At 36.1% G+C, this 13,740-nt stretch overlaps 1 protein-coding gene across 5 annotated transcripts; it reads right to left on the bottom strand.

Annotated features, from left to right (window-relative positions):
* Nucleotides 1–888: 888 nt before the first annotated feature.
* On the bottom strand, nucleotides 889–13,290 carry LOC105057897 (uncharacterized). 5 transcript variants are annotated; one of them, XR_012136858.1, is made up of 8 exons: nucleotides 13,149–13,290; nucleotides 12,963–13,074; nucleotides 10,508–10,647; nucleotides 9,846–10,208; nucleotides 9,646–9,708; nucleotides 5,923–6,139; nucleotides 1,499–1,775; nucleotides 891–1,420 (listed from the first exon to the last, which is right to left on the bottom strand). XR_012136858.1 is itself a non-coding variant. In XM_073248696.1 (7 exons), exons 1-7 carry the CDS (start codon nucleotides 13,212–13,214, stop codon nucleotides 1,690–1,692), a joined length of 1,047 nt encoding a protein of 348 aa, XP_073104797.1. In that variant the 5' UTR covers nucleotides 13,215–13,290; the 3' UTR covers nucleotides 889–1,689. The 5 variants fall into 5 exon arrangements, 4 of the variants coding, with proteins under 4 accessions (XP_073104797.1, XP_073104798.1, XP_010938916.1 ...); XM_073248696.1 differs by having other exon boundaries at nucleotides 889–1,775; XM_073248697.1 differs by having other exon boundaries at nucleotides 893–1,775; nucleotides 12,963–13,071.
* Nucleotides 13,291–13,740: the final 450 nt, after the last annotated feature.

Raw genomic sequence — 13,740 nt, 5'->3', positions numbered from 1 at the left:
AAAGAAATGAAACAGTGACTAAATTGCAAGTTGACGACGATAAAAGGTGCAGTTTTGTCAACACACCATACTCTGATGTTTTATGAACTCAGGTTGGGATTGGGCTCAAACATTTCAATCTGGCTTCAATTTGGACTTAACACTTCGCTAGGACTGAGATCCAACTTGAACTCGACCTAACCTATCCGAATCCAATCCAACCCAACCCAACCTAATAAATATATAAAACATTATATCATGTCTCCATTGAAATACTTATCTGCTTCATTCAACTATAAAGTTGCGTGAATGCACCCAAATAAGATCCCAATAACTTCAATACTAACCCAGGGTGTGTCAGGCACCGAGAGTCCCAACCCTAACCCTGGAAAGGGATTTGTATCAAGTGACCACTCCAAAGGAGACATTACTGCCACCTACATAATCCAGTAGGGGCTTCACTAAGACCTGCAAACTTGGTCCGATCACTGAGACGAACACATGACGAATGAAGCCCACAAAAATGAGTGCATGCGATCGGTGTGGTGCACCGCCAACTACATGCTGCATGCGGCGTAGGATACAAATTCTCCTGACTCGGACCCTAAACCAATCTGGACGCCGAAGGACTGGGTATGGGTCCAAAGCAAACACCACAGAATATTTCAATTTCAGTCATCAGATCTTGTAAAAATGAAATTTTTATATCCTTCAAGGGAGAAACGGATTTGGGAATAACTTTTATGAACTCAATGTGTACAAAAACCCTGTTTGGACCTTGTTGGTTTACTTGGTATATATTGTATTGAACCTAATTTTGATCGTCACTGATGAATTGTTTTGAAGGTATGAACAACATCAAATACACTACTTCAACAAAGAACAATGGATAGTTACAAGAAAGCTTATCTAGTCTGGTGAATTTATCAATAGCCCTGCAGGTGCACTCTTTTTCCAAAAAAAGAGGTTTTGGGTTCAAAATTTGAGAGGTGTTATTCCCTATCACCTGGACCTGGATAATTCGACCAAGTGGGTATTCCCTTATACAGAATAAACAAACAAAACAATGAACAAATGAAACAAAATACTCATCATCTGGTAGCTTAAGCTGCTTTTCCAATACAAGGATGATTCACAACTATTCTCTATCTTCTATGATCCACCAACAATCCAAGAAAAATCTTTGCATCACGTTTCACTTGTACGATGTGGAGAATCAGGAACATCATGAATTTTCCAAATTAACCGTCCACTTGGGAGCCTTCATTGTCACAAGTGATTTTGTTTTAGCTGCAACTTTAATCACCCCTTGCAGAACTTACATTAGCCAAATTATGGCACTTTATACGTTACCAAGCCTGTAATAATGCTATCATTATAATAAGGAAGCCATTGTAGTCTGACTCATGCTCCACCAATGCATGCTTTTCAGCCCCATCACCTGCAATCCTAATCCATCAGCAGCAGTAGTTTTTTTTTTTTTTTTGTTTTTTGAGTAAACATCAGCATCAGTAGTGACCTCTTAATTTGGTCAGGCCCACCACCCTAGAGAACCTCTGTTATCTTCTGTTGCTTTCTCACAAAGTACTGAAGCTGGTGGACTTATCGCTTTCAAACTCTTTCCTTTTTGTTCCCTTTTCATTTTTCTCTGGACCGTTGCAAGATTAAAATTTCCCAGGCTGGTTCCAGGCAAAGACACCACTGTGAAGTTCAAGTTATTGGAGCACCTTGATACCAACTTCTAAGATTAGGGAAGCCTTTCTTACTTGCAGGCAAAAGCATGTCTCCAAACCCACCTACTCCAAATATCTCGGGCTTCAGCGAATACAACTTAAGTTGTAGGACTACCCTAACAGCTGCTCTAGCAATACAGATCTTCTCCAAATATATGATAAGAAATTAAGCATATCTAAATAATGTAGACTACACTAAAATACCGGGCGAGAAGGTCTACAGAGGTTTTAAAGATCATTTTTTATGATCAGATTTTCATATAATGTCTTAAAATACAAGTTAAAAGAAACAACTGGCATCCAAAGTCTAATCTGGATGTTGAAGGCTCCTACTCTTTGATTCTCTTATTCTCTCTTTAACACAGAGTGGCTGTATTTTTTATATTTAATTTATTTGGTGTCTGGGTCTGAAGTAAGTGGATTCCCATGAACATAGCTAGCCAACAGAACATGAATAACTCCACAAAATGCACTTTAGGGTCAGTGTTTCATGAAGAATAATATCTAAAATTTATCAGGATGATCTCTAGATCAGCAGTTCTTTAATATTACATTTTTACCCTAAAAATGGGAAACTCAGGAACCACAAGATAGCATCTGAATAAAATCAAGCTTCTATTAGGAATTTCTAGGGAACAAGAGAACATATTGGAACCTCGAGTAAGATGCTGGTAGAAATCTAGCACATAACATAATATACTTCTAGATTACATGGTAACAAGTTAAGGCCTTGGTTATTAGGCAAAAGGCAAAAGGTAAATGACATTAATACAAAAAGCAACAATTCACATCCTGCAGGTACCAGCACATCCTGCTAATGCTGCACCATTCTGATGAGAGAAAGCTAGGTGGGATGCCTTCGGAATGCCTCCGCATTGCATGCACCAAGTGCAATTGGACCGCATCAAATCCCATGATGGATAACATGCCACGCTAGCCCTTGTATTTCACCAATTCCCGATTGCACGCCCTCCACCGTGCATATGCTCCAGGATTTGCCCTGGTTCACTTGCACCTAGTGCATGCAATAATTTCTTGGAACCTCCGGAACACTTGTTTGCTCATGAGCTACAACATCCCTTACATAGAGTAGGGCAATAGCCAGGTTGCCTTATACTAGCTAGGATAGCTTGAACCCACTCGAAAATAAAACAAGGAAAAAAAGAGCCCACCAAGACTCTCGTTTGATGACTCTTTTGATGACTCTTGTTTAGGCACAGGAGAGAGCAAAATTGAGAAAGAGAGGAAGGGGATCAACAGAGAGAAGAAAGGAGAGGAAGAATTTAAACCCCATGATCAACTCAAAAGCCCAACTTGGGACCTTAAAACGTATAAAAGATAAAAGTTAAAAAATTAAAAATTAAAAATTAAAAAAAACAAATGGCGTCCCAGTACTTTGCCAGGATGCCAACCTTCCCAATTACGATAAGGGAGTGTCTCAATACCACGCTGACCTAGGACCAAACTAAAATGGGTACCAATACCGGGACTTGAATCCTTGGCAAAGATCTTCATGCTTTAACCTTAGATAAGTTAAAAAGATGATGAAGATGAAGGAAAATAAGTGAAACTCCAAAACCACCAATCGTGAGCTGGTTGGTTTAAACTAACACTTCAAAAGCTTCCACAAAATGTAATAATCAAAACTAAATTCTACCTTTCACCACTCTTTATATATACATCTACTTTTTCAGAAATCTAAAATGGGAATTAAAGAATCAGCTATCTTAACATTAGATAACATAAACTACCTTGACACCTATTACAGGTTCCATGACAAGTAGGAGTCATTTCCAAACTCTGCCAAGCTATTTGAAGCCCACACCACTACTCAAATCTTGTATTTGACGAGAGTTTATGTTTGAAAACTCCTAGGCATGAGGCCAAAGTGAATTTCTCAAAACTAAGAGTGTAACAACATAGAACCTCATCCAAAAAAATCAGCTAGAAGATATTTTTTAGATTCCCTAGCCTTATATAAATACCCAAGATCTTCCCAGCAAATAATCGATGTGAGACTCAATACACACCCGTATGATTCCTTATATACTCTCCACATTTAAGCCCTAGCATCTTTGTCCTGCTAAGGGTTCAAATTCATGCAAATCCATTCATAAACACCACGATTGACCTGTGGTCAGTCCCACTGAACCCATACTGCAATATCTCTTTAGTCCACATGGACTATAAGCTAGATCAGCTCTGATACCATTTGTAACAATCTAAAATCTCATCCAAAAAGATTAGTTAGAAGGTGTTATTTAAATTTTTTGGTCCTGTATAAGTATCCAAGAGCTTCCCAATGAATATAATCAATGCGAGACTAAATACATATCTACAGAGATGCTTTCCCACTAGCCTTTTTTTGGATGAGATCTTAAGTTGTTACAAATAGTATCAGAGCCGACCCAGCCTATAACCCTAACCCATGTAGACTAAAGAGACACTGCAACATAGGTTTATTGGGATTGATCACAAGCCGATCATGGTATTTATGAATAGATTTGCATGAATTTGGATCCTTAGCTTGATAAAGATGTGAGGGCTTAAACTAGGAGAGTATGACAGAATCCGTGCAGGCATATATTCAGTCTCATATGGTTATTCGCTGGAAAGATCTTAGGTACTTACATAGTGCCAAAAAAAATACAAATAATATCTTTTGGCAAGTCTTTTTAGGTGAGGTTCTGGGTCTTTACAAGAGCTTTTGATAATTCAATTATGCTTTACTTAGATGGACTCTGATCTATGCAAGTCTTGATGCATAAGAAAAGCCCCTACACAGGCTGCCCAAAGGGAAATTGTTTGGCAAAGCATTCTTTCCAATGTTATAGAAGAATCATATACAGCCTTCCTAATTATTATTTGTTTCAGATTGCACACAGCTTTTATATTATGACTTTCACACACTGAATTGCACATATTAGTATAACATGGCCATTAATATGTTCAAGGCAACGCTATTTTACCAGATAAGTGTAATATTAGGAAAATATAGGACTCCTAGTTTGACAATATCCTATTCTTGTAAATTTTAAGTATAATTCAAGCACATTGAGTTTATGTTTGTGCTTTAGATATCAGCTAATTTTACATATTAACATGCTTCTACTAAATTTTTCACATAATTTGTGTCAGTGCTATTTCTCAATCATCACTTCCTGCTTTCATTTCCCTGTTGCTTCATGCTCTCCTCTCCCCTCATTGCAACTGTAGACGCAATTGATAAGATCCACATGCTAAGTCTGTACTGGAATGAAGATGAAGCTTTTTTGGGCTGGCCACCCATAATTTTTTAACCATTGCCTGACAGTAGAATGCATGCCGCACCACCCCACCCCACCCCAACCCCAAAAAAAACCCTCCAGGTCTGTATTACCTCTAAAGATTAGAAGAGGTTTTTAGAATCAATACCATGTTTGGATTACAGGGTAGAACACCTAGACATGTTTATACCCTATATGCAGATAGTTTCTGTATCACACTCAATGCCATGACACAGGTCCACTTGAATAATTATACATTTTGCACATGGTTCATCGTTTTATATATATGACAGCACTTGATATAAATTTGTGACATAATTCATGAATGTTACACATCTAGATTTGTAGATTCATTTTTCTTCTTGATTTTATTTTCAGTAATCAATCAGTTTAATAGTTCATGTACCTGAATTGAAACATGAGTTTTGGGGAATGATGATTCACATATTCCATCATCAAGGTAATGCAGATTATAGCCACCACCACAAAATAATTTGCTGTAATTATACACTCTTCTCCACTCCACAGTTAATTATATCCTATAGTTTATCAAAAGAAGTGTTTTTCGGCCTTTGTTACCTGTACCTTTTAACAGAAGTTGTTTGGGTGTTTATGACATGACTTCCAATACTAAGAATGAGAAAGTGTCATAACATTAACAATTTGTAACCAAGTTTACAATATCCGTGAATAAAGGAGAGAAAGGTAGTTCTACAAATTTTAGCTCAGTCAAAGATTAAGAGCAGGCTACTAGACTGTTTATCTAGAAAATACCTTGCATAAGTTCCTTTTGGATCCTTGACACCCTTTTCACTCTGTTAACTCTTATATTATATATTATTTACATGTATTCAATTCATACCAATTTTAATTTGGCATTGGTAGTGAAATACTGAATAATGTTCTGAAAAAGTGCTCGTTCAGTCAATAAAATGGAAGCTTACATTTACTCACTTGATGAGTCCTGCCAAAACTGATATCTGGGCCAACTTCAGGAGGTTTTAGAATATCATGATCATAATTGACAGACATGAGACATAATCCATGAGGTGGAGCTGATAATGCAAACTTTGCAAGCTCTCTACGATCCTGAGCAGCTAGGATCTTTGGAACAACATTGGGAGGCAATGCTTCCCTTCCAATTTGAAGTAGCAAAGCTACCTGCAGAAAGATAATTATGAGGAGATTTCTGAATGGCTACCTAGGGAAATAGAAAGGCCACAAGGAAGAATCTCAAATATCTTAGAATAAGCACTGAAAAAAAGACATTACATTAGGCTATAGTAACAAATAAGAAAGAAAAATATGATGTTTTACATCACAAGGACAACATATATGCTTAAAGATGACGAGGGATACCTAATGTACGTATGCTTAAAGATGAGGAGAGAGATTCTACACTAAAGTGAGATGATAAGAGCAAGCCCATTGCCTTTCGTTCCTCAAAGTTCGTATGTTTAATATGTTACTTTCAAGTTGGAAATGGAGAATGGTTGCCATGTAAGCATAAAGCATGTCAATGACAAACCAAATAATAAGAGATAGAATTGCTGTCAAACACCCCCCACCCTTGCCCCCACAAAAAAGCCCCATTTTTCTGATTGTTAAGAGCATAACTTTCATAAGGTTGACCATGTAAAGTAATAAGAATATGCATTATGTGTGTGACCATAGTCATTTTTGTTCCCTTATTTTCACAAGAACTGGTTTCTATCAGAGATAAAATCATGAACAATGAACCGTGAATCTTCAATTTATTGTTTGGAAGTGTCAAAAAATATTACAGTTATGTTGAATATAAATGTCACCCTTCCTACTCCATGCAGTCAACCATTCTCCAGAAGAGATAAGCATGCATTAACAAAATATCATTTCAAAGCAAAATGTTATAACTACATTATGATACAAGACAAATGGTTCCAGCTGCAGTGCTAGAGGTGTATGCCTGTTCAGCATTGCATGGGCATTTCCTCTTTTACAGCTCAATGAAAAGGTGACTTGCTTCCTAAACTACAAAAGGAAAAGCCATCTTTTGTTCTAATTGCTAAATATGGTTTTAAGTTTTGGTTGAAACTGATCAGTTTTGGCCAAGCCTGAACTAAAACTGATTCCTAGTTTTGGATTTCAGTTACTTTCAGGCCAAAACTCAGTTTTGGCTTGTGTAGGGCAAAACTGACCAGTTTTCATCAAATTTATGTCGAAACCACAAAAACTAAACTAAAACTAACTAAAAGCGCTTCTTTTAAGAATTATTTTGATGTTTACGATGCTAATGAGGTCATTTTTTAATTTATTTAAGTACATAGGCTATATAGGATTACTTTTAATGATTTTTTTCTTTTTCCTAAGCTAAAAGACAAGATAGATAATAAATATAAAGCTGACAGACCGAGATGTCTGATAAAGGCCGTTGTTGTAGCATATTGCAAAGACTAATTTCGACAACCAAGTACAAGATATTTCAAAGACATAACATCTTTTCTATATAATATAAATAACATTCTTTAACTACATAGAGATAATCAAATAGCCATGTAACTTCAAACGTATAAGAATTTAATGTATTTATAAGTTCTTGTGGGAAACTAAGAAAGATTTGAATGCACATGGTACTAAGAGGCTTTCAAATTGATAAATAAAATGAACTCATCAGATGTTTGAAGTTCAAGAAGAAAATTATATATATCTATACAATATGTTCACAGCAAAAAAATGGCAATATAATTTCACTCATATTCAATAGTAACTTCAACCTAGAGATTGTCAAGACTACACAAATAAAAAAATCTACACAACAAGAAATACTATAAATGTTATCTAATAACTTTTAGTTTTTTTTTTCTTTTTTTAAATATTAGAATATTTTCTTGATTTTTTGGGACAACTCAAAAACTTGGAAATTGAAATGAAACTTCCAAAACCATGGAAACTACCACAACAGAAACCCCTCAAGCCTGACAGAGACTGAAACCAAAACTAAGTTTTCAGACCTTGGTTCTAAAGCATTTCTACATGCATTCCAACTACCATATTTATATATTCGAGGTGAGTGCCGGTTAAAATAACATGGAGCACCCATATGTGGTTGCCTATGTTCTCTTGAACAATAGAGCTACCATCACCAGCTCTCAAAGTTCTCTTTCTTTTTTTATTTAATCAGGACCTTTTAGAGATTTACTAACTAAAAATAGTACATCAAGTGGTTCTTGAACCTTTTTTGTCTCAACCACATGCAATGCAGAAGACAAAACCCGAAGTAAGTCACCAGCGAACTGTATTTTTAAAATTGATTGTTGGACAGACCAACTTATCTCTGATAGCTCAAGGAAAGTAACTGCTGTTTCTATTACCCAGACACTTGTATTAAATGCCTAGAATCCATGTCAGACACGTACACAAGTCAGATATGAGTCTGACACTTGGATACTTGTCAAATTTTTGGTTTCAGCTTTTTTGTTCAATATAAAGTATTACCTTTATTAATTTTTTCAACAAAACTGTAATTGATAGCAAGCTGGACTCTTCCAAACAATGAGTTTGACGTGCCACGATCATGTTAAAAGTAGGTTTTCTCCTTTCTATAGATTGGTCAAGAATGTAGGTACTGAAAAACCTTAGCAGAATATCTTTTTTCTAATTTTCTAAACCTTATTGGAAAATTTGAATAAGAAACATGTATATCAAAATATCATATATTTTCTCTTATAGAATGTTCACATATATTTCTATTCAAAACTATTTCTTTCTATAATCCATGTATCCACATTTTTCCTTTTGTTTACTTGGATGCTAGGACATGTGTCAAAATCCTATTCTTGCATTTGTGTCAATGCAACACTACATACCTAAAAGTCAAAAATCTCCTTCAAAACCTAATTATTACTTAGAGAGCATCAAAGTGACATTGTTTCTGCAATCACCCAACTAAAAAAAAAATCAAATAAAAGCTTGCAACGGATCATCCTTTGACAAACAAATTCAAAAGAACGGAACATGAAACCATCAAGGACATGCATCTCACACTGCCTTAGGTTGAAAATGTTCCTCACCTCCTCAAAATCCTTTTCCTTTATGCCCTTGAAAAAATCTTGGGTGTAAGCATCTAGGTGTAGACTATCAAGTGTAGGTCTAACCAGATTTTGTATCAATAGAAGGTTCATGTCTAAACCAACAAAGCTCCAACCCCTTTCTTACTTACCATCTCCCTATTGTATCTATTTGATCCTTGAGATACTAATGGTATTTCTGTTACCCCTTCCGTGAATCTCTCTATTTATTTCAAATGAAGCTCCAGCCACTAAAAGACCACTTGGAATTCCTTTTCAAATATCCGTCTTCTGTTACCTTCAATTTTCAGAAGAATGCCCATTTTTTCCCTTCTTTGTGCATCCCTTACATCACCAAAAGATTTGCAATTTCCCTTTCTGTTGATACATTGAATACATTGTACCTTCATTTTACAACCAAAAGCAGGTATTGCGAGAACCTTAGAACTTCAATGAGGTAGTAGTATTAAATTTGCATGAAAGCAAGAAAGATATCAAGCACATAAGAACAAAGTTCTCAAAAAAGTTCTACCAAGTACATCTTCCATCTTTTCTGAAACTGAAAAAGGACAGCTGACAAACTAAGATGTTCCAAAAAAATTTGTAAGTGAATGGACTTACCATGTTTCTCACTTGTCTGTATAAGAAACCAGTGCCTTCAACCTCAAGTTGCAAAACAGCACCCTGAACAGCCACCAAATCATGTTCATGTTAAAACAAAATTTATTTTAAAACAACACATAAACAATGATGGGCAACATGGCTGCAGATACAAACAATAAATGGTATCAATAAGTTTCTTCGACAGGCACATGAAATACCATTTCATTAATGTCAAAACGAAATATTTCTTTCACATGATCCGGAAGGCGGTCATTGTGTGATGCATTTGCAAAAGATGAAAAGTCATGCTTTCCAACAAAATATGCAGCAGCCTCCCTCATGGCGGCAGGATTGAGTTTATGAGCACTATGGTAGGCATAAAGAGACAGAAAAGGATCCATAATTGGATTATTATATATCTTGTAGTGATAAGTCTTGCTCTTTGTGGAGAAACGGGCATGAAATTCGGGAAGTGCAGGACTAATTTCCCTCACTCGGATTTCAGGGGGAAGAAGCCCGTTCATTGCAGCATGAAGACTTTGCAAACTATCATAGGTGAAAGGTGTGACAAAGTGTGCAACCTGAAATAAAACCGAAGTTACATATCTTTGGACTGATTGTTTTAAATGATATAACACAGACAGTAAAAAGTTTCAGCAGACTAAAGAACAGCAGTAGATTGATATTTGGCATGTGGTTTACTTTTCAACAAAGTTGGATTAAAAATAATGGAGTCTGATTAAATGGGCTAGAGATGCCTCACAATTCCTTCCACATTAATACAATCATCCTGCCTTATTATGCACTACAACAAACATCAATGAATGTTACACATTTTCATAAAATTTAGGCACCACTAATGTAATTGAGGTAATCAAACCTGACCCCAGGCATGAACACCAGTATCTGTCCTGCTTGCACCAACCAACCGAAGTTCCTTACGGTCTAGCTTTGTGATGCGTATTAATGCATTCTCAATAAGATACTGTATGGTTGGAGGAAACTGCTGATACTGCCAGCCTGAGAAGCAACTCCAAAGTTGAACCAGTCAATGACTGTTTCAAGAAAAAGTGTATCTTAAGCGCTGAAAAAGCAAAAAAGCAAGTAGGCATGGGTGATGGTTAAAGGCAAATGAGATTTAGCTCACTTCCAGAAGCAGATGTCATTCCCTAATTCTAACAAAGGTATGCCTTAAAGAAGCAAAAACCAAGAAAAGCATGAATACTGGTTCAAAGTGAGGTATGGATTCTAGGATTTAATCTCTGGAGTGACAGATAGTTCCATGATTGTAATACAACATATGCCTTAAGCACTGAACAGTTATAGAATTTAACCTCTGAAAAGTAATGGATTTTTTCCTAATTCAAAGAAAGATGCATCCTAAGAAATCAATGAGCAAAAAGCAAGTCAGCATGAGTCACCATTCAAAAGAAAGTTATAACACACAGGAGTTAAATCTTGGAAGGGACAGTTTTGATCCTTATTCCAGCAAATGATGCACCCTGAGCACAGAACAAGTACAAGGCAAGTAGGCATAAGTGATGGTTAAAAGGAAAACAGATTGTAGCTTATAGTGATCTTTGGATATGATGCATTGTTCCCAAACTTTAGGAACTAAATGCCTTGACCACGGACAAGAAACAGATAATGTATAAGTGACAATTCAAGAGAATGAGAAATATAGCAACATAAGATTGAATCTCTAGAAGCAAGGACTGTTCAATAATTCTAGAAAGTGAAGAGAGTCACTTAAGCAAGAAAATGTATACTACATGCCACATAAGCATAGGTTGAATCAAAAACCATAAGAAAATATTCAAAGTCATTGAAGACATATTTCCAAATACATAACAAACATGAAATAGATCTATCACAAAGAAGCACTCAATAGAGAACCATTTCATCCATGAAGCACTTTAATCATACAACTTATTTTTTGGTGATTCCATCAAGCATAGTGTACTCATACCTCTCAAGAAAGATCTTGGCAGCAAATTTGATAATTATGCCCAGCATTATTTATAAAACCCACTAGTCACCCAGGAAATATGCTAGACTGTACCCGATCTAATGGGCTATCCAAATTGCCTTCCAAAATATAACATCACAAAAAATAGCACATCCACAAAATAAATTATGGAAATCACTTGACTTCGAAACCAAATTCAGGAATAAGTTGCATCCACTCTTTCACTTACTGTCCAATTCAACAACTTCCTGAACAAAAGAAATAAATAGTGGTTGATGGGACATGCTCTATATGCATATCACTTGCACCTACAGGAAGGCCAAGCCCTGCCCTTTTATTTGTCAAATCCTTTAAAGATCATATTTTCCATCCTCCTTTCCTTTCCCTCCTTGTACAATGTCTTTTTTGTTCTATATCCATGTTACAACCAGTATCTCACCGCTTAATATTTGAAAAGGCCAAATTCCAAAAGAAAAAAGGAATCTCATAAAGAAAAGAAAAGAAATCTAAGGAAGAAAATGCGCCAAGCATACAAATTCTTTGCAAAGCTTCAACTTAAGAATTGCAAAAAGAAAGCATGGCATGTTATGTCATGACAGAGAAGACCAAGATTCAGAAAGCCCACTATCATCATCTACGGCGGAAGGACGAGTGGAAACAATTTCATGTCATGAAGTATGACATAACACTGGATTCCTAACAAAGATTTCAGTTTTAGGAGTAACAAATAGAAAGTATGCGATTCAATGTCATGACGTATAACAACAAGATGCAAAAAAGCCAAAGATTTTCAGTAAATGCTGAAGAACAAATTACGAACTCCATCATAACCAAACTAATCCCATAAAGAAAAGAAAAAAATCTAAGGAAGACAATGTGCCAAGCATACAAATTCTTTGCAAAGCTTCATTTTTAAGAGTTGCAAAAAGCAAGCATGGCATTTTATGTCATGACAAAGGAGACTAAGATTCAGAAAGCCCACAATCATCATCTAAGGCCGAAGGAAGAGTGGCAACAATTCAATGTCATGAAGTATCACATAAACACTGGATTCCTAACAAAAATTTCAGTTTTAGGAGTTTCAAATAGAAAGTGTGCCATTGTATGTCATGAAGTGTGACAACAAGATTCAAAAAAGCCAAAGATTTTCAGTAAATGCTGAAGAACCATAAATTACGACTCCATCATAACCAAAATTTTGGTCTTTCCAATGGAAAAAGATGCAAAATATTTTGCAGTTGCCAGCAAAATTTCTTTTTTAAGGAATGCATACGGAAAACGCGCCGTTCTATCCAAAATTTCGATAAACACAACAAGTTTCCAGTAAATTTGAGGGAAATTCGAAGGTGTGGGTTGGGAGACGGACCTGAGAACTTGGTGCCGTCGTAGGCTATAACCATCCGCCATTTATGAGAGCAGGGAAGGGTCAGCTTCGCTGGTTGGTGGTTCTGCACCTCTCCAGCACCCTTTAAACGCTGCTGAAAGGACACAGAGAAATTAAGCGTGCAATAAAAAAGGGAGGAAAAGAGACAAGAGAAAGAGAGGGGGATACCGAAGGATTTGAGAGGGAGAGAGCGCGAAGAGAAGAAGAAGAAGAGCCAATGGCCGCAAAGCCCATCTTCTCCCCACAGGGTTCCAGTAGGGAAAGAGAGCAAGGAGTTGGGTTGATGATGGCTACGCCTATTAGTATTAGCCCAGGGCAAGGAGTGGGGTGGTGAGGTTTCGGCTTTGTGGGCATGCGGTTGGGTCCGAGTTTTATTAAATCCACATCCAGACTGATTTGAAATTCCAGGTTTCAGTCTTTTTTTCATTCACAAATGATTGAAAGATCGAGTTGGGATCCAAATTCAGACAATGAAAATGATGATTATTATTCTATATTAATGCAGCAGTTAAGGTAACAACCATTATATCTTATTGTACCGTAAGAATAATGATTATTATTTAATTAAATAAATTTATTTTTTATTTATAATTAATAATATCATAAAAACTTTTATTATTTTACTCTCAAAACTGAGCAAATGATGCCCATTATTCAATTATAACAATGTAAAATAATAACCGCGCCGATCTTTATTTGGATATAAGAAAAAATTTTTATGCACGTGAGTAGTATAGAAAATTCAATATGGAGCACACTA

Source organism: Elaeis guineensis, chromosome 14 (genome assembly GCF_000442705.2).
Source record: "Elaeis guineensis isolate ETL-2024a chromosome 14, EG11, whole genome shotgun sequence".
Taxonomy (NCBI): Eukaryota; Viridiplantae; Streptophyta; class Magnoliopsida; order Arecales; family Arecaceae; genus Elaeis; species Elaeis guineensis.
Note: the sequence above shows the minus strand (reverse complement) of the source record. Positions and strands in the feature narration are given on the sequence as shown.

Bases quoted from the DNA above. Each gene is read 5' to 3' on its own strand.
- LOC105057897 (XM_073248696.1), bottom strand. From the start codon at position 13,214: ATGGGCTTTGCGGCCATTGGCTCTTCTTCTTCTTCTCTTCGCGCTCTC. The intron at 6,140-9,645 runs GTAAGTCCATTC...ATCTTTCTGCAG, and splicing joins ACAGACAAGTGAGAAACATG to GTAGCTTTGCTACTTCAAAT. The intron at 1,776-5,922 runs GTAAGCTTCCAT...TATTTGGAGTAG, and splicing joins GACTCATCAAGTGAGTAAAT to GTGGGTTTGGAGACATGCTT.